The following is a 21,478-nucleotide window of genomic DNA, read 5'->3' as shown; positions in this document are numbered from 1 at the left end:
ATCAGCTCACAGGGAGGAGAAGCCGATGTAGCAATATCTGGTCCTGCCAGATCCCTGCTTTGCTTCCCATTCCAGTGTTTCTTCTACAAAACATGTGCAGCCTGATTTACCAGAGCTGTCTGGATAGCATCTGACCTCACCTACGAGAAAGGATTTATAGCTTATTGAGCTCAAGCATTTTGATGCAATGCCCAAAAGAGCAGAGAAGTTTTAATAAAGGGATGTTGTACAAATCCATCTGTCAATAGCCAGAACCTTATCCCTAAGCCAGGTCACAAGATTGCTAGAGCAAAGGACTCATTTTCTTCATGTACCTAGAGTTCCTGAAAGTTGAAACAGTTACTGTGCTCCACTAATTAAAATGTTGGAAGTTCAAATCCATCCAGGCACACCATGGAAGAAATACCTGACAATGTACTTTCAAAAAGCAGCTGCCACACACTCAGGGAGTCATCACCATGAGTCAGAACTGACTCGACAGCAGCTGCTGTTTTGTTTTGCTCTACACCTAATGGGATCAGCAGTGTTGGAGATCCCCTGAGCTAAAGAACAAGTCCATGGGGAGCACAGTTGTGCTCACCTACAAACCTAAAGGTTGGCATTCGAGCCCTCCCAGCAGTGCTGCAGAAGAAACGCCTGGCAATCTATTCTCATATAGTTTACAGCCACGAAAACCCCATAGAGCAGTTCTACTTAGATCTCATTGCATCAGAATCTATTCAATAGCAATGGGTTGAGTTTGGTTTGGGGCTGAGGAGAGCCAGTACCTGACATTTTCTGTCTGAAGCCTTGGTTTGCCTGCTTCTGCCTGGGACTCCACACCTGTATGAGACTTGGAGCGTTGGTCACCTTTGCCAGTGCTTCTGTCTCTACTGTCTCCCAGGTAGAAGGGGATATAATTACACCATCCATCTGAGAAATGCGATGGTTCTGGATGATTTGCTCTAAATGTCATTCTTCTTTCTCCCAGTGGCATGTTCAAATCCATCCAGGCACTCAACCTCTCTTAAGTTTCGTCATCTGTAAAAAGGGGATGATAACAACATGAACCTATTCATGGGCCATTGTGAATGCTAAATTAAATTTAAATGATTCAGGTACTTAGTGGATTGTCAGCCTATTTTAAACTTACTGTTCTTGTATGTGCTCTCCAGTCCATGCTGACTGTAGGATAGAGTAGAATTGCCCCCATGGGGTTTCCTAGGCTGTAATCTTTACGTGGGAGTCCTGCTGTGACATATTGGATAAACATTGGTTTATAGCCTTGGACATATAACCACAAGGTCAGCAGTTCAAACCCACCAGCCACTCATTGGAAACGCTATACAGGGTTGCTATGAGTCAGAACAGACTCAATGGCACTTAACAACAACAATCTTTACAGGAGATTTCCAGATCTTTTCTCCCACAGAGCAGCTGATCTTTCTGTTAGCAACCAAGGGCTTAACCATTAAACCACTAGGGTTCCTATGTTAAACCCATTAAGAGTCTTTAATAATAGTCTTAATTCGTTGAAAGCTGAGGGTTTGATGGAGTAGGTGGCATAGAATGTACAACTCAGCAGGGATTTGGCAGGAATCCTAGAAGAGCAAGTACAAGGTCCCCACAGCACAACACACAGGCTACCTCACAGTTCATCTAAGATCAGTTACTGGACCAGGAGTCTCAACAGAAAAGAGATGCTTGACGAAGTGTATATGTCTCAAAACTCAGTTGTCATTAAGATTCTACTTCTCAGTATGTGTCTGATGGAGCAGTAACAGGTGAAAAAAGCCCTCCAGAAGTTGTCCATTAAGTAGTGTCCAACTGGCAGATAAAAGCCACACTCTGATCAGCAAAAATGGGTAAAAACTGGTCTTTTAGGGACTGAACAAACAACTCTCCACCTTTTCAAATGTACCAAGATGGGTAGCCTTGCCCGTGGATTTTCTTCCCTTGATTCAAAAGACCATTAAATTTAAAGGAAATTTTAAGTCATGCGTTTCCAAGAATTTATACTTAGTTCATCAAATCTATTGTTTTGTGAGAATTATTTGAAGTCCACCAAGATTAATGAGCTTTTTTCAAATGTCTTTTAAAATCCTTTTTTCTTAGAAGGGCATTCAGAGGCTTTGAAACTTGTTCCACGGGTAAAAATAATAATATTAATAATAAATTGCTCCAAACACTCAACCCCTGCAGGTTCAAAATTTACTTAATACTCTGAACCCAAAGGATTTGAATTATTACTGGTGTTTATCATCTCTTGTTTATGAGTCTTTTTAGAGGAGAAAAAAATCATATGGAGGTTCACTAGCATTCACTGTGTGATTGGCAGCCGTATCTGGAACCCCAAAGACGTGCAGAATCTCCCCAACCTAAACCTTCAGAGGATGTCTTCCTTACATGGTGGCATCAGTGGGGCCAGATTGGAGTCAGATTGAGGGTGCTTATTTGGGGGCTGGGAGCTCAGAGCCAGACTCCTCGTGGATCGGTTCTCTATGTGCTCTGCCACATAGAATGGGTGATGTATTCCTGGAGAACTGCAGGGTAGAAAGAGAACATTTTTTCCTTGGAGTGTGTGCAAAGGAGCTGACTGCCTCACAGCACATTTGAAACTCCCTCCGTTGTCATCTGAGGACCTCTGCTGGGGGAATGTTTCCCAGCATGTGTGAGCTGGTGTTTCGGAGCCAAGCCATCCAACCAAGTTCCATTTTCCTACATTCCTTTCCCCCTGTTTTGTTGTTCACATTAGGCAAGGAGAGGAATCCATCGTAAACACCCAGAATAAAGTGGGGCAAATGCGGGTGCAGACTGTCATCTCACAGAAGTTGTCTGGTGCCTTCTCTTCCAGTGAACCTCTGAGACATTTCCGGTAGAAAGAGAAGGGCGCCAACATGAAGGAAAATGTGGCATCCACAGGTGTTTTCATTCTGCTACTTTTTCTCAACACCGATCTCCTAAATGGTAAGAAGAGATTGTCCTGCTCTCTTTAACTGTCTGAATGTTTATGGAGAGGAGGAAGAATCCATCACAGCCCTCTTGCAATGCAGTTAGAAGAAAAGGAAACGCTTGTGTCCTTTGCTATTAAATTATTTGCAATGTTTTGAGTACTTGCAAAATCTTGTAACTGGGCTCTGAATTCCACCTTCACTCAGAGAACAGAGTGAAACAGCTCTGAGAATGATGAGACCTAAATTCTGGTCCCCAACTGCCTAAACTCTCCAGGTTTCCACATTTGTTAAGTGAAGACAGTGATGCTTCCTTCACCCCAATATAATTTGATATAATGAAATAATATGAAAAAGCTTTTTAAAAAACTAAAGTTTTTTTACAGGTTGCTGTTATATGGTGGGAAACAGGTAGGGCTAAGTTTTAACTATTTGTAGTAATCAAGTAAATGAAGTCAACAGCGAAAGTACTGTGTGTGTGCTTGTACCTGTGTGTATTAACTTCTGTAAGCACCTGAGTGTAAATGCCTCTGTTAAATATCTCTACCTGTATGCGTGCATACTTACCTGTATATATGTGTTAACTTGTCTGTGTGTGTACTTCTATGTGTGTATGCCTGTATTTTTCTGTGTGGGTGCTTCGGATATGGCTCTGGGCTCTGTGGGTATGTGTCTACCTGTGCATATGTGTGTTACCTGTGTTCTTTTCTCTATCTTCCTATGCATTTTATGGAACAGTGAGACATTTCATTAGCGTTAACTTGTCTCCTCTAAACTGAGTGAAAGGAACATTTGACTAATTTTAATTTCACATCTGTACCCTTTCCTTAGGGGTTTTCAAAAGGCACTAATAATAACCAATGATGTGTGAAAGAGGTAAGTTTTCAGAGAGAGGTAAAAAGGCAGGCAGGGGTCAGTAGAATCCATAAGAAAAACTCCAAAGTACATTACTCAAATCAAGAGCTACTCTAATTGGCTTTTGAGTAGACTAGTTATTGTATCACAGCTGTTTGTTGTTTAATAAGTGTGGTTTTTTATACCTCACACACTCTTCCCCACTTAGGAAAAAAAACCACTACGAATTTTGCCATGACTCCCAACACTTCTTCATCCTGTGAAATTATCCTGAAAAAAATTTCCCTACAGAACAAGCAATGTTGTAAATATTAGCCAAGCTGGCACCACCAAGCTGTTTTCTGAATGGTTGTCAGCTGGGCTGTGAGCTGGAGTCCAGCCCAGCTGTAACTCTTACCATCAGCCTGGTGTCCTCAGCCACAAGACCATGGATACTTCATGCCACTCCATTAAATTCTCCTTTCTAGCCATTCTTGCCTAGTGCCTCTCTTCTCACCTTTGATCCCCTCACTGAAGTCTCATCCAAACTTGCTCTTTCTAACCTGGTGCTCAGCAAGAAGTTCTAGCATAAGAGCCAGCATGGAGGGTTGAGTGTGGGAGAAAACAGAGAGCACTCCGTGGGTCGCTGAGACCAACATCCAAAAGCTTTCCCTTCTGCTCCTAAAACGGAAGGGCATCCAGCTAGGCCAAAAGGCATGTTTAGAGAGGTTTACAGATGGGTGGGGTTGACCTTCTCCAGCCTAGCAGCATCAGGGCAAATACCAGCATTCCTGGTTCCTGCTTTGGATGTGATGGCCCAATAGAGAAGAGGAAACCAGGTTACCAGGTCAAGAGCTTTGGGGATTAGGCAACTAAAATATTCTATCCCCTTGACACTGTATTTTACATATCACCTCATTCAGACCCTCTAGCTTCCAACTCTAATAACAAAAAGAGGAGCTACCCACTCTCCTACCTCTTACAATGACACCTACTCAAAAAGCATTACGAGAAGGCCTTCAGCACCTCACCACAAAATAACCCAAAGACAAAAGGGTGAAGATATAATGAAAAAGGAACTAAAAGTCAAGTTTGAGATATGGGGCAGATAGGATGGATAAATTGCCAGAGAGACTGGGTCATGTGGTCAAAACTGAATGAACACAAGGAAAAGTGAAGGGAAGAGGAAAAAAGAGAGGTTGTAGAGGACAGAGAAAGAAAACAGCTGAGGGACAGTCCCAAATAGAGGATGCATCAGTGATATGGTAGGAAACATACAGGGACAGAGGTTGAGTTAATTGTGTGGAAATGGAAGAAAGATGGAAGTTCATGAGCAGAATGGCTAAATGCCTAATAGCAGTGTATTGACTAAGTGTCCACAGGATGCTTGTATCTGGGAAGAATTATTTTTTATGATCACCTGTGTGCTGTGGGCAGGTATCAGCTTTATAGATTCCCTGGCATTGCAGAAGGGCTCATACACTTCAGTTGGGATGTATCCATCTCACTCTTAATATGATTGATTTGTTGATATTTTATAAGTAATCATTGACCCTTACATAGGTGCTTGATATCCCCATCTTGAAGTACTCCTTCACCCCCATATATTTATAAATCCCAAAGTTCCTACCTGGAAATCCTACCAACATCGTGGAGCCCCCAGAGGGATGTTGCAGTATATTGATGTTTTGGCACTTCTGAGCACCCCACATCTGGGGTTCCTCATTCCAAGGCTCTGCCGTTGACCTGAGTCCCATCAGCCTGCTTTTGGTCACCAGCAAAGTGTTTGAATGGTTGGATGGACCTTAATATTGACTCCATTGGCTTCTGGCTTTGTCTAGGACAGTCACCTCCAGGAAAACCTGAGATTTTGAAATGTCGTTCTCCTGAAAAAGAAACTTTCACTTGCTGGTGGAAGCCTGGGACTGATGGAGGACTTCCTACCAATTACACTTTGACTTACCACAAGGAAGGGTAAGATGCTCTCTGTCCTGTCAGATTCTACAAGAGTGTTCTCACGTGCCAGGCTAATATGACATGGGTCCTAAGTTAGACTTAGCAGTGCCTCCCCTGGATTTACACAAATGCTCATATCGTTGGAGAAGGAGGGAGTGTGCGGTTTACAACCACAGTCTCCTGCTCCATCCTTGAGGAGCTGTCTCAATTCAAAGACACCTATCAGCCGCAGCAGCTTGGCGATCGTAACAATGTGCTAAATGTCATAACTGTCACAAATATAGGTTACAGCCCAAAGCTACATATCAAAGCTTCCAAATTGGTTGTTGTTGTTAGGTGCCATTGAGTCGGTACCAACCCATAGCGACCCAAACTGGGAGATGATTAATGCTTATCAAAAACTTGATGTCACCTGCTGTTTTGTTTGTTTGTTTGTTTTTTGTCGTGTGTTACTTTTGTGACAGTACAGTTCGTGGTTGCCGTCAAGTCACTTCAGACTCATGGTGACCCCGTGTGTTTCAGAGTCGTGCTCCTCTCTACAGAGTTTTCAATGGATGCGATCTAGCGTAGTGGTTACGAATCGGGCTGCGAACCATAAGGTCAGCAGTTCGAAACTATCAGCTGTTCCGTGGCAGAAAGATGAGGCTTTCTGCTCCCTTAAAGATTTATAGCCTCGGAAACCCTGTAAGGGTCGCTATGAGTTGGAACCGACTCCATGGCACATAACCACCACCACCACCAAGCTCAGAAGCAGACCATCAGGCCATTCTTTCAAGGCACCACTGGGTGAATTTGAACTGCCAAACTTTTGGTTAGTGAACACACGCTCAACCATTTTTGCCACTCAGGAACTTTATATTTAAGAAAAAAAAAAAAAAACAACCACCTTTCTGTGGAGTCTATCAAATTCCTGGTGTATTAGCACCATCGTATTTTCAATGACTGATTTTACAGAAGATTGCCAGGCATTTCTTCTGATACACTTCTGGGTGGACTTGAACCTCCAGACTTTTAGTTCTCAAACAAGCACATTAGCTGTTTGTACCTTATATACAACAGTACTATGGCATGTTAACCTTTCTTTCATATCCAAGGAAAGAAAGAACCCTATTTTATTTTGTTCTTTAAAAAAGAAAAATGATGATTTTGCTTAGGTAATTGTTGCTCCAACACCAGTGATTTCCTAGAGAACATATTTGGAGGTCAAGTTGTTGCCAGAGACAAATGAGGTGGTCTTGAGTATTTTGTTGCATTCACAACGGCACCCTTCTGGAATCCTGGGAATGCTGCATCCTTCCCTAACATACAGAACATGATGGAGAGAGCTGGTCCACTTGCCAAGGAAAACATTTTGTTGTACACAAAGCTGCCCTCTCACCTAGGATGCGAACACATGGCGTGTAAACAGGTTTCAGGAACTCAGACTGGCAGCCAGAACCCAGTACTCCTCAGTGCCTGTGCAGTATGTTGTGAATTGAGGCTCTGAAGTCTACAGATGAGAAGCTTCATGAGCCACTTGGGCCTGAAATTGTTCCTTTGAAAATCATTTCACTCTTGCTGACTTGGTGTAGTCTGAAATAAACAAATATCAGTTTTTCTCCCCTTGAATCTATTTACAGTTTTAACAAAGATATGTGATTCAATACCCATGTTCAGGTAATACTGCCTTGTTTATTACCCCACTGTGTATGTGTGCAGGTTAAAGTCCACACTGAAGCAGATGACCCAGTAGTGATCCCTGGGTAGGACAATTAAACACGTGAAATCTCATGTGGTTACTGGCACATGTCACAAAGTCCAAAAACTTCCTAGAAGGCAAGAGCTAGTAAGCAGCAGACTGTTTGTCTCCAAAATAACCCCTTCACCTCTAGAACCTACCAGCCTCTTTGCCTGGCTCCCTACCCCAGCATTCCATCCCATCCCTCACTCCCCACTGGAAAGGGCAGTGAGCAAAAGCTTGGTTTGTGCACTGAGAATACCTGGTCTTTGTTTTCCTTTCTTATTCACTCTTAATATATATAACTCATTACAGAGAGACACTCACCCATGAATGTCCAGACTACAAAACCGGCGGCCCCAACTCCTGTTACTTTAACAAGAAGCACACCTCCATGTGGACATTATATGTCATCACAATAAACGCCACTAACCGGATGGGAAGCAGCGCCTCGGATCCACGCTACGTGGATGTGGCTTACATAGGTAAGGGGAAGGGGATGTATTAGGAATTTGTGACTCCATTATTTATATGTTGCTGTTGTTAAGTGCCATCGAGTTGGTTCTGACCCATAGCAACTCTGTATGGGGTTTCCAAGAAGTGGCTGGTGAGCTTGAACTGCTGACTGTGAGGTTCAAACAACTTTGCAATCCAGCACATTGACCCATAGTGCTACACCAGGACTCCATTATTTATTTACCAGGAGTCAAATTCAGTGTGAGTCTTCCAAGCTTTTGGATGGATTCTCAAAAGAAAGATGAGAAAATTACAATATTTACAGTGTCAACTGAATATTTTAAGCCAATTTTCTTTGAGTTATAATTCATTTCAGTAAAACTGATCCTAGGGATCCTTGTTTTCTTCTGCGCCCCCTTAGCACTCATTTCCATTCTTTTCTACCCAGCAGAAATGTTCTTTTCATGCTTTACTTGTCAATCATTTTCTCTTTCCATGGCAAGCTAGAATTTCTTCTCTCTCTGTCTCCATGGAAAACAGAGTTGCAACTTATCGAAAGGGATCACTTGGTTCTGGACCCACAGGACTAGCTCCAATTAGTTTGCCCAAAATTCAGTGCTGCTTCTAACCAACTTAATCTATTATTTCACAAAGAATTGAGGAACAAATAGTGTTATTTAAGAAATAGGCTGAAGGTGAATATCACAAGTACAATGTTGTTGTTGTTAGGTGCTGTGCTGTTGAGTCAGTTCTGTGTATAGTTTCTGAGGAGTGGCTGGTAAGTTTGAACCACCGACCTTGTGATTCAAATGACTTTGCAGTCCAGTTCATTAACCCACAGTGCCACACCAGGACTCCAAGTACAATGTTAGGAAAAGGCATTTCTAAAGTAAAACAAAGATCATCTAAGAAATATGTCGTGATTTGCATGAAAAATATTGAATTGAAGGTAAACACAACAGAACTGTAATGGCCTATTTAGCTTAGCAGGAATGACAAAAGGGAATCCTAGAGCAAGAGCTTCACCAATCCTCTGTCAGTTTGTCCTACTGCAGTGGCCTTTGATACAGAAGTTATGCCACCACTGCCATTTCAAATGCCAACAGCATAACACATGGTGAATATGTTTCAGTGGAGCGTGTAGATTAAGACAGACTAGGAAAAGGGACCAGGAGATCTACTTCTGAAAAAAGTTGGTCGGTGAGAAGCTTATGTGTAGCAGTGGAACCCTATATGATATACTTAGTGCCAGATGATGAGCCCCTCTGGTTGGTTGTTGTTGTTGTTGTCAGTGCCATCAAGTCAGTTCCGACCCATAGTGACCTGATATAGGGTCTCCAAGGAACAACTGGGGAGCTTGAACCATGACCGTGTGGCTCAAACAACTTTGCTGTCCAGCACATTAGCCCACAGAGCTACACCGGTTGGTAGGTCCTCAAAATACTACTAGAGAAGAGCTGTCTCCTCAAAGAAGATATGACTTTAATTATTTGGATAGAGTAAAGCTCTCAGGACTTATATTTGCTAAATAGGCATAACTCAAGAAGAGAAGAAACAGCTATAGATATCCATTAATAATAGAAAAAAGTAATGTGAAAAGTATGAATCTTGGAAAATTGGAAGTTGTCACAAATGAAATGGAAAGCTTTAAAATAGGTATCCTGGACATTAATGAGCTGAAATGGACGGTAGTGACCATTTTAGATCAGAAAAGCATATAGTTTGCTATTCGGGGCATGACAAATTGAAGAGAAACAGTATTGAAAAGGACATTTCAAATGTGGAAGCCATAAAATACCAAACTTACTTGTTGGATGGAGACTATTGAAACCCTGAGAGTATGGCTCTCAGTGACCCTTCAGTTCGGAACTAAACTTGCCCCAAGGCTCAAATTTCAGCCAAACAATAGACAAGCCTTGTAAGATGAATGGAGTCCTGGTGTGGCACTGTGAACAATAACATTAGTGAGGTACAAACACTTTTAAAGACTCAACTATTGGAGAACAAAAGGGCAGCATTTACCTAAAGACAAAGTTCAGAAGGGTTAGGAAAGAAGGAGGAATGGAAACAAGAAACTCAGAGAGGAAGTCATGTTATAATAAGGGGGTTGCAATCAATGACATGAAATGTTGATGAATTGTTGAATGTAAAACTTATGATCTACTCTATAAACCTGGGGGAGAAAATAAACAGGCTTGTGCTATGGGTTAATGCGCCAGACTTCAAAGCCATTTGACCTGCAAAGTCAGTGGTTCAAGCTCATCAGCTGCTCCTTGGAAACCCTATACAGGGTCACTATGGGTCAGAATCAACTCAACAACACTTACCAACAACCAGCATCCTGAAGTATTGAAGTTGTCAAGGACTTCATTCTTCTTGGATCAACTATCAACACTCATGGAAGCAGCAGTCAAGAGATCAAATGACGTATTACATTGAGCAAATATGCTGCACAAGACCTTTTGAAAGTGCTGAAGAGCAAAGATGTCAGCTTGAGGACTAAGGTGCACCTGACCCAAGCCATGGTGTTTTCAATAACCTCATATGCGTGCAAAAGCTGGACAGTGAATAAGGAAGACTATAGAAGAATTGATGCTTTTGAGTTATGGTGTTGGAGGAGAATATTAAAAGTGCCATGGGCTGCCAAAAGAACCAACAGATCTGTGTTGGCAGAAGTGCAGCCAGAGTGCTACTTGAAGGCCAAGATGGCCAAACTTCGTTTCTCATACTTGGGACATATTGTCAGGAGGGATCAGTCACTGAAGAAGGATATTATGCTTGGTAAGGTGGACGGTCAGAGAAAAAGAGGAAGGCCCCCAATGAGATGGATTGGCAAAGTGACAGCATCAGTGGACTCAAGCATGGCAATGATAGTGAGGTTGGCCCAGGGTCGGGCAGTGTTTCATTCTGCTGTGCATATGGTTGCTATGAGTCGGTACCAATTCAATGGCACCTAACAACAACAAATCCTAATATATGATAGGAAAATATTCATACACCTTGAAGGAAGACCAGTTAATACCATTATTATTGAAAAGTACACACCAACCACTAATGTTAAAGATGAAATACTGAAGATTTTACAAACTTCTGAAGTCTGATATTGATCAAACATTCAGTCAAGATTTATTCAGAATTACTGGTGATTGGAATGTGAGAGTTGGAAACAAAGCAGGGTAAACAGTTGGAAAGTATGGCTTTGGAAAGATGACACTGAAGATCCAGTGGTAGAATTCTGCAAAACCAACAACTTACTCCTTGCAACCTCTGTTCAGCAACATAGGCTCTGGTATTGTGTTGTAGGGTAAGCAATAGACTGCTAACTGCAAGGTAAGTAGTTGTACCCCACCAACCACTCCTCAGAAACCTTGTACAGGACTTCTCTGAGTCAGAATTGCATTGATAGCACTTAACAACAACAACACATGGACTTTGCCAAATGGAATATTTGTTGTTGTTGTGTGCTGTGGAGTCAGTTCCAACTCATAGCGACCCTGTACAGGGTTTCCGAGGTTGTAAATCTTTACAGGAGCAGAACGCCTCATCTTTCTCCCACGGAACAGCTGGTAGTTTCAAACTGCTGACCTTGCGGCTCGCAGCCCGATTCATAACCACTACGAGAAATCAAAATGACTACATCTGTGCAAAAAGCTGATGGCAAAACTAGATATCATCAGTCAGAACAAGGTCAGGGACCAACTGCAAAACAAACCACCAATTGCTTATATGCAAGTTCAAGTTCAAATTGAAGAAAATTGCAACAAGTCCATGAAAGCCAAAGTATGACCTTGAGTATATCGCACCTGAATTTAGAGACTGTGTCAAGAAAACTAACAGCCAGACACTAGATGAGTAGGGGGATGAAATCAAAGTCGTCATCATACATAAAGAAAGCAAAATGACATTAAAAAGGCAAGAAAAAAAATAAAAGACCAAAGTGGATGTCAGAAGAGACTTGAAACTTGCTCTTGAACATAGAGTACCAAAGGGGAACAGAACAGATGATTAAGTAAAAGCTGAACAGAAGATTTTAAAGTGCAGTTCAAGAAGATAAAAGGTGGAGAGACCTGAAGTTAGAAAATCAAAAGATAGAAACATAATCAGTATTTCTCAAATTGAAAAGAACTGAAGGAAAAATTCAAGACTTCAGGATGTGATACTGAGGGATTCTATAGGCAATATGGAGTCCCAGTGTAGCGCTGTGGATTAATGCACTGGACTGCAAATTTGGTTTGAACTGTAAGGTCAGCAGTTGAAGCTCACAGCCACTCCTCAGAAACCCTATACAGAGTCGCTATGAGTCAGAACTGACTCGTCGGCACTTAACAACAACAAAATGGGCAATATATTGAACAACTCAGGAGGCACAAATTAAGATGGAAGGAATACACAGAGTCATTGAACCAAAAAGAATTGGTTGATGCTCAACCATTTAAGGATATGCAAATCTTGGCTGTAACCACTTATGAAAGGACTTAGATGACATTACATGATGAAAGAAATATCTATGTGTAATCTGTCCATGAGCAATAGCTGTGTTTTTAGAAGAGTTCAGCATAAAGAAATTATTACAGTAAATTACAGGCATTATGAAATTCTACCCTTAAATACTTCAGCATACACCTTTAAATATATATATATATATATATTGTCTAACAGCCAAAAAATAGTAGTATCACAATAGAAAAATACAATGTTAATTCCTTAATATCATCTAATTGTTGTTGTTAAATGTGTAGAATATGAAGTACAATTTGTGATAGAAAATGATAAAACCAAATAAAGGACGCACGCAATGAATGCTACTAAAATCTCTTTCTTATCTACAGTTGAGCCTGACCCTCCTGTGAACCTGACTTTAGAAGTAAAGCAGCCAGAAGACAGAAAGTCATATCTATGGATAAAATGGCTTCCACCTACACTGGTTGACGTAAGGTCTGGTTGGCTAACCCTCCTCTATGAAATTCGATTAAAACCTGAAAAAGCAGTCGAGTGGGAGGTGAGTTAACTACAAGCTTGTGGAAGGAAGCATGTCTTTCATCAGAGATAAACCTTCACAACTGAAAATAGATCATTCCTCCTAATTGTTGAGCCCCATGCTGGCTTCACAGTACTGATGTGGCTTCCCCAGGTGTGGAAGTGCCTCCTCCCACTGCTGGGATCGATGGATACAATCATTTCCACAGTTCTCCCAGAATCCATTTCTTATACAGCATACTGTCTTCTACCAGGCCCTAATCTGCTTCCCTCAGCAAATCTTGGCTCTAACCACCTATGAAAGGACTTAGATGACATTACATGATGAAAGAACTATCTATGTGTAATCTGTCCAGGATCAATAGCTGTGTTTTTACAACAGTTCAGCATAAATTAATTATTACAGTAAATTACAGGCATTATGAAATTCTACCCTTAAATATTTTAGCCTACACATTAAAAAAAAAAAAAAAAAAAAAAAGAATATTGTCTAACAGCCAAAAAAATAGTATCACAATAGGAAAATACAATGTTAATTCCTTAATATCATCTAATTTTTGTTGTTGTTAAATGATGTTTAGTTCATCCCAACTCACAGCAACCTTGTATAGGGTTTCTGAAGATCGGCTGGTGCCTTTGAACCATCAACCTTGCAGTTCAAACCAACCTGTGATCAAATGCTTATCCTACAGCACCACACTAGGACCCTAGTACCATCAACCAGCCAATCCATATTCTAAGTCATTCAAGTACTTCAAAAATACCCTTGACAATTAGCTTTTCCAAACCAGAATTTCAGTACCACACATTGGGGCATGTAAAATCCCTTTTATCCCAACTCACTCTAAAAACTGGGCCTATTGTCTCATAGAATGTTCTGCCTTCTAGATTTATCTCATTAGTTTGTAGTATCATTTAGCTAATTTCTCTACCTCCTATATTGTCTGTGACTGGTTAGATTCAGGCTGAATAATTTGGGGCAAGGATATGAGGAGGCTTCAAAAAGTTCATGGAAAAATTCCATTATATTATAATTCCGTATTTCCATGAACTTTTTGAAGCCCCCTCATACTTCAGAGGTGATATTATATACTCCATTTTACATCTAATCAGGAGATTCAGTATCTGTTAATACTGATTAATGATGATAAAACTAACTGTTGGATCCAGATAACAACTTGATCCCGTGATTGTCTAATCTCATTGTAGTAGTGGTACTGTGGGTTAATGCGCCAGACTGTAAAGCCATTTGAACTGCAAGGTCAGTGGTTCAAGCTCACCAGCCACTCCTCAGAAACCCTATACAGGGTCACTATGGGTCAGAACCAACTGATGGCACTTAACAACAACATAGTATTACTTCAGCAAACATGAATGCCTAGTCCCCTTCCATTTAATGGCTTTAATACCAACTAATAATTCTTGCATAAACAATTTTCAAAGTTATTATTTTTATTTTATAGAAGACTGGTTTCTTCCATAAAAGTATACTTTTTGGGGGGATATATGTCTGTGTGAAATAGAGTTCCAAATGAAGAGACAGAAAACCTGTTAAGTTTCTATGAGAGCAATTTAAAGAGGAGAAAGAAATGTGTTTGAGATTGTGGAATGGTGAGAACCAAGTATTTGCTAAGTCTGACTCATTAGTCTGACGCCTCTGAGAGTTTACTATTAAGAGAAAAAGTCTCTTGTCTTCATGGTTAAAATCAGAAGTAACATCTACATTCCGTTTGCCTCCTTAGACCCATTTTGCTGGGCAGCAGACCCAGTTTAAGATCCTCAGCTTATATCCAGGACAGAAATACCTTGTCCAGGTTCGTTGCAAGCCAGACCATGGATTCTGGAGTGAGTGGAGCCCAGAAAGTTCCACTGAGATACCCAGTGGTGAGTGCCTTGACCACCTTTTGCTTATCCTTCTAAATGTTTTAAATCAGAATAGTTAGTAAGTTTGTCTGAAGTAACCTACTAATGAAAAAACTGCTTTGTGCCTTAACCAGAACAAGCAGAAATAATAGGTTTATCATCTCTCTGCTGACTACAAAGAGACTTGGAAGGGTAACACTGCTTACTGGGCCAGGGACTATGAAAACCAGCTGCTAGGATAAGGCTGAAGACCTGGTATTGACATGTCTCAAAACCTTGATGGCCACTTACATTCTGCCCACTTCACCCTCCCCACCCCTATCATTTGGCGGGTCTGGCCAAAAGCATCACCTTGTTCTCCTCAAATGTATTAGGTGGTATCCCTTCACAAGGTCTTAACTGAGTTTTTCATTTCATAGACATGTGGGTCTCTCTGTCATATGTTGAACACAGCATATATTAAGCACTTAATTCTAATGCAGTGTCATTAAATATGCTAACTTGTATTACACACACAGGAGTAGTCATTCATCCTGCATCTCTATAGATTTTTGCGATTCATAAAGCTCTCATTTGGTTCCTCCCCACCCATGCACCCCAGTGTTCAGAGAGAATGTAATTACCATTAGAAATGAAAAGCAAGGTAACTGAAACTGAGTGAAGTTAGGAGTCTTACCCAGAATCACAATGCAAAGTGTAGCTCTTCTTACAACTTGCCTGGACTAAGTAGTAGTGCATTCATTGGCTTTCTCTACAGGGAAAAAACCACAGAGATGTGTGTCGTAGACTTACACATGAATCTAGACCAATGCTGGCTCTTCCTAAGTAAAGGAGCAAGCTCTGGAGGCAGACTGGTGTTGTCGCATGCCACTGAGTCAATTCCAGCTTGGAGCAATCCTATGAAACAGAGCAGTAGTATCCCTCAGGCTTCCAAGGAACAGATTTCCAGGTCTTGTCACCCATGGATGGATTCACAGGGCGGATTCAAACAACTGACCTTTCACCTAACTGCCCAGCACTTAACCTGGTACCAGTATGCAATAGTTCAAGCAGACTGCCTGGCTTCAAATCCCAGACTGAAACTCTCTAGTTACATTACTCTTTGAAGCTCCATTTCTTCACATATAAAATAAGACAATACACTCAAAAGGCTGGACACTATTTCTAGATTTTAGTAAGAACTCAATAAATGTTAGCTTTCATTATTATTGTTGCAACTGACTGTGATTTTGAGTTGCCCCAAAGGATCAAATCAAATAATACATGAAAGGATTGTCATATATGTAGAGTATCATATAATATATCAAATATTCTAGAATATTAATACTACTGGGGAATAATCCTTTTATTAGTGTTGTTGGATTGTTGTTCAAATGAAAAGAGGTGTAGGCAGGGATGGACTTGAGTTCAGAAGTTTCGTTCATTGTATTTGTTTTTAATAACACTGTGTGTGATCAAAGCATTCTGGCTGCTTGTTTTTTAGATTTCACCATGAAAGATATAACCGTGTGGATCTTTGTGGCTGTTCTTTCTGCTGTTGTTTGTTTGATTATAGTCTGGGCAGTGACTCTGAAAGGATACAGGTACTTCACCATCTCTCAACCCCCCTCAAAATCATGATTGTCAAGGATAATGGCCAAAAAGATAATACAAAGATGATAGAAACCTACAGAGAATCTAAGCACCTCATTTTCGCCATTAGTCAGAGCATGTTCATCCATAAAATCTTTATCAGTGCTAGCAAAAACAGAAAATGGATTTGTTTGAGGCTGACACTGTCTCCATCAAATGAAAGCCTACAGTTGTACAATAGTAAAAAGCTGGCAAGAGCAGCTAAAAGGAAGGACAGCAAAGATCTAACTAATCTACTAAATTCAGAATCAACTTCCTAAATTAGCAAAGGCCATTCTTCTTTGTTGTCAGTTGCTGTGGAGTCGATGCTGATTCATGGTGGACCCCAGGCATGTGGAGTAGAGCTACTCCATAGAGTTTTCAAAGCTGTCAAGTCGGTTCTGTCAAATGATCTTGGATAGGGTTTCCCAAGGCTTTAAGGAAGTCTCATCTTCTTCCCACGGAGTGGCTGGTGGGCTTGAATGCTGACCCTGTAGTTCACAATCCAATGCTTATTCTATGGAGCCACCATGCTCCCCCTTAGGCTAGTAGTCATGGGCTTAATCATGTGTGCCACTCAGGGACTTTCCATAAGACTCCATAACTATTGTCTTCTCAGTTGATCGTTCATTTCAGGTACCCACAGAACACTTCACCCCCAAGTACCGTAACCTCATGTAGCAGATAAATGGGGATAATACTAATCTTTCAAAAATTACCAATATGATAGGATGAATGTAAAGCTGATGTTCTCCCATGTAAACTATCACCCAATTTACAATAAAAACTTAAAAAAAAAAAAAAAAAAAAATGGAGGCAGAGATGACGAGATGAGGAAATGGAGACAGAGAGCTGCTGAGGACTCTAGACTTGGCAAGAAAAAGACAGGCCAGGAGGCAGGCTTATAGAATGAGCCCTTTGGCTTTGAAATTATTATTTATTTCTGAGTGTTTTGGGGTACATCCCCCCACCAAAAAAAAAAAAAACAGAGGGAATTGAAGCAAATACTGTTGGATGATGATGCGTGGAGGAAATTGTAATCATTGCAATGAAATGAGTGTAAAACCGATGTTCTCCCATGTAAACTATCACTCAATTCACAATAAAAAAATTTAAAAAAAAATTTTTTTAATTACCAAGGGGAAGATGAGTCATTTATATAGAATCTCATACATTCTTTTATAGTATGATGACCTGCATCCTCCCACCAGTTCCTGGGCCAAAAATAAAAGGATTTGATACTCATCTGCTGGAGGTAAGTGCCAAATGTGGTCCTAGTGGGACTCACTGCTTTCTAACTCTTCATTTGCACATGCTCATACCATCCCTGTTAATTCAGCCTGGCCTGCTCATCTCAGTGGTTCTTCCTCAGTTTCATTCCTCTTCAGTAAATGTGTGACCAGAGAGAGGAGTGACTGAGTAACAGGAATGTAGTGTTCATATTTCTGCTGGGAGACTGTCTGGCACGTATGTGTGTGCACGAGTGCATGTCTGTGTGTGCACACGCAATGTGTTCATGAGTGCAAGTGTGCATGTAGTTAGTGCAATGAAAGGAAGAGGAAGTGGTGAGCCCTTGTAAAGTACATTAAGAATCAGGCACAAACTGTCAGAGGGCAAGGCAAGAAAGCCAAGGAAATCTGAGAGCATGTAGACTAGATTCGCTAGGTTTGCACATAAGCACAGAAAGAAATAGTTGTACAAATCACCAATTTAGGAAGAGGATAGATATTTCAAGGAGTCCAACGCAGGGACTCACCACCACCTCCATTGTAAATCAGTAAAAGCTTCCACTTGAAGGTTCCTTAAAGAAGGTTATAGTAACACACTATCCGACTCTAACTGTTGCTCAGTTTAATCACACAATTGAGATGAAATCAGTACTTTGAGGGTCATTGTTTTCCAGACCATTTAGGTTGATTCAAGAGGAAATGAAATGTGTTTTAAGTGAAAAGAGGCAGAGAACATTTTTCATTTATCTCTAGATGTTTTCAACGTGACACTGATGTTTATGAAATCAATACCTAAAACAGGTGCTATGAGGCAGCACAGGGATGTGAGCAATGAGCCCCAAAGGATGTGTCTGAGCGGAGATGAGTCAGGTTGCACATGTTAGAGCTGGGACTAGAGCACAGACATTAGAGCTCCTGGTCCCATGCGCTAACACTGACCTTTATAGAGCAGTATGAACGTCTCAGCTAAGATAACTGCTGCCAGATTTGCAACTTGATATACCTACAGAGACTTAATGATAAAATAGCTTCTTAAATGATAAAGATAGTTTCTTAGTATTGCTATAATGAAAAAGATCACAAGTGGGTAGCTTTGAAGAACAAGAATTTATTTTCTCATAGTTCAGGAAGTCACAAGTCCAAATGTAGGGCAGGGCTCTAGGGAGAGTTCCCTCCTTATCACTAGGCCTAGAAAGAGGAAATGGAGGAGGAGAGAAAATGAGGGCTAAGAGGAATGAGGAGGAAAGAAAGGGAGCAAGAAAAGGATGTGGAGAGAGGAAAAGGAGGAGAAAGAGAAGAGAACTGCAGTAGAAAGAAGAGATGAGAATCAACTTCCTATTGTTAGGTTCTAGGAAATGCTGGAGTTGGTTAGGCCGCCAGCAGCCACCCTGCCAGTGACCCAATGTGCCAAATGCATTCACAGGCATGGTGGTTTTAGATTTTTCACAGACTTTTAAAATGTATTCAATTGTTGTTGTTCTTAAGTGCAAGTTGCATGTTTATTTAACTGTTTTTAATAGTTGTCCATTAAACTAATGGTTATTATTGCTTAGAGAGAGACTAGGTTAAAATTGCTGCTGTTGCTGATTCCGACTCATAGTGGCCCTGTATAGGATTTCCAAGGAATGACTGGTGGGTTTGAACTGCTTACCTTGTGGTTATCAGTCCGGTGCTTATCCTACAGTACCACACCAGGTCTACTAGGTTAAAATTATAAGCTACTTTTTTTTTTAACTATTGTTGTGTGCTATTGACTCCAGCTCATAGGGACTCCATTGACAAAGTAGAACTGCCCCCATAGGGTTTCCTAGACTGAATTTTATGGGAGGAGATCACCAGGTCTCCAGGAAGTGATAATAGATGGTCTGATGCTCAAATACCTGAAGTTTGGGACTTCTAGGATGTTACTAAATCCCACCTGCCCGTGGTAACAAGCAGACCAGATATGACTCTGCCGAGATACTGATCTGAATCGTTAGGAAGTTAACAGTCATCTCTTCTTCTATTTGTGTTTTAACAGAAGGGCAAGTCTGAAGAACTCCTGAGTGCCCTAGGATGCCAAGACTTTCCTCCCACTTCAGATTGTGAGGACTTACTGGTGGAGTTTCTAGAAGTAGACGACAGTGAGGACCAGCAGCTAATGCCAGCCCACTCAAAAGAACACCCAAGTCAAGGCCTGAAACCCACTCACCTGGATCCTGACAATGACTCTGGCCGAGGCAGTTGTGACAGTCCTTCACTTCTGTCTGAGAAGTGTGAGGAAGCCCGAGCAAATCCTCCTACCTTCCATGCTCCTGAAGTCAGTGAGAAACTAGAGAAGTCAGAAGCCAATGTGACCTGCACCTGGGATCCCCAGGATGTACACTTGGAAGGTAAAATACCCTATTTTCATGCTGGTGGATCTAAATCTTCAACATGGCCTTTAGCCCAGCCATCCAACCACCACAATCTACAATCTTCTTACCATAACATTGCAGATGTGTGTAAGCTGGCTATGGACCCGGTGTGTGCAGCCACCACTTTGTTGGACAAAGCAGAAGAGGATACTCTAAAAGCCACTAAAATCATGGAGACTGGAGGAGAGGAAAGGGCAGACAAGCCAAGGGAGGTGGAAAGCTTCCATTCCAAGACTGACCAAGACACAGCATGGCTGTTGTCCCAGCAGAAAACCCCTTTTCTCTCTGCTAAACCCTTGGATTATGTGGAGATTCATAAGGTCAACAAAGATGGAGCGCTAGCATTGCTCCCCAAACAAAAAGAGAACAACTACAAATCAGAGAAGGCTGGTATTCCAGAAACCAGTAAGGAGTATGCCAAGGTGTCCAGGGTGATGGATAACAACATCCTGGTCTTAGTGCAAGACCCTCGGGCTCAAAATGGAGCTTTGTTGGAAGAAGCAGCCAAGGAGACTCCGCCATCACCTCAACAGTTTCAAGCTGAGAAAAACCTGCCCTGCTTCACGGGGACTCCAAACAACTGCAGACTCCAGATGGGGGGCTTGGATTACCTGGATCCCACGTGTTTTATGCACTCCTTTAACTGATAGGGCAATCATGGAATGATTGATTACAATGTGATTTTTCTTCAGGTAACACTACAAAGTCAATGAAATGCAATCTAGTAGAGAATGTCCAAGATCATGGTTAGACTGATACTATAAAACTTACTTGCTGTTTACTCCTTTCCGTATGCTCCATTTTCCGCCAGTTCCCTTTCTCCAATAGCTGATTCCAGAACAAATCATTTTGTTTCCTAACTGTGATTTGTAGATTTCCTTTTTTGCTATTAGTTACATAAATATGTGATCAGTGAAATAAAAGCACATTGCTTAGTATCTGTGAGGGCCAATGCCAATAGAAAAGGTTCTCATGGTTTGGTATGTGACAGAAAAATGAAATCGTCAAAATTGTTTACCACAGGAAGATAAAGTTATGGAGAATATGCCATGAAAACTTTTTGGAAACCAGTTGCTTAACCCATGCACTCCTCTTGCATTGTATTAATCCTCAAATGGTTAGGATTAACCAAACACAATACACTGAAAGAAAGAATGCATTTCAGAACACCTGAGGAATTGTTTACATAGTTTCTATACCTTACTGCAGATATGCAAGCAAAAATGATGCCTCCAATTTTTTTTCTTAAAATAGTTTGAATATCCCCCAAATTTTACTTCATTCTAAAGCCTCTAAAGAACACAGTTTTGGAAAGTAACGTTTTCTTACACAATAAGCAAATGAATTTCATGTGGGAAATCCACCCAAAATGTTTTCCTGCTTCATGTCAGCATGATGGAAAACTTATTATACACTCTACTTTTCTCTTAGTGAGAAAAAAAAAAAATCCCAAAAGACTAACTTTAATTTAAAAGCAAATCACAGCAGGATACTCATGGGAATACTGCC

The 21,478-nt window shown here is 41.1% G+C and overlaps 1 protein-coding gene across 2 annotated transcripts; it reads left to right on the top strand.

Moving 5' to 3' along the window:
* Positions 1-2,865: 2,865 nt before the first annotated feature.
* PRLR (prolactin receptor) lies at positions 2,866-20,616 on the top strand. Of its 2 annotated transcripts, XM_006875386.1 has the most exons (8): positions 2,866-2,946; positions 5,606-5,738; positions 7,753-7,922; positions 12,723-12,892; positions 14,613-14,754; positions 16,217-16,316; positions 17,530-17,599; positions 19,594-20,616. In XM_006875386.1, the coding sequence occupies exons 1-8, from the start codon at positions 2,877-2,879 to the stop codon at positions 20,614-20,616; spliced, it is 1,878 nt and encodes a 625-aa protein (XP_006875448.1). In that variant the 5' UTR covers positions 2,866-2,876. The 2 variants fall into 2 exon arrangements, with proteins under 2 accessions (XP_006875448.1, XP_006875449.1); XM_006875387.1 differs by lacking the exons at positions 5,606-5,738; positions 7,753-7,922 and having other exon boundaries at positions 2,877-2,946.
* Positions 20,617-21,478: the final 862 nt, after the last annotated feature.

Source organism: Chrysochloris asiatica, unplaced genomic scaffold (genome assembly GCF_000296735.1).
Source record: "Chrysochloris asiatica unplaced genomic scaffold, ChrAsi1.0 scaffold00324, whole genome shotgun sequence".
NCBI classification, from domain to species: Eukaryota; Metazoa; Chordata; class Mammalia; order Afrosoricida; family Chrysochloridae; genus Chrysochloris; species Chrysochloris asiatica.
The sequence above is the reverse complement of the archived record's forward strand: the minus strand, read 5'-3'. Positions and strand labels throughout refer to the sequence as shown.

Coding starts and splice junctions, on each gene's coding strand:
- PRLR (XM_006875386.1), top strand. CDS start 2,877: ATGAAGGAAAATGTGGCATCCACAGGTGTTTTCATTCTGCTACTTTTT. Junction 2,947..5,605: donor CAACACCGATCTCCTAAATG/GTAAGAAGAGAT, acceptor GGCTTTGTCTAG/GACAGTCACCTCCAGGAAAA. Junction 16,317..17,529: donor GTGACTCTGAAAGGATACAG/GTACTTCACCAT, acceptor ATTCTTTTATAG/TATGATGACCTGCATCCTCC.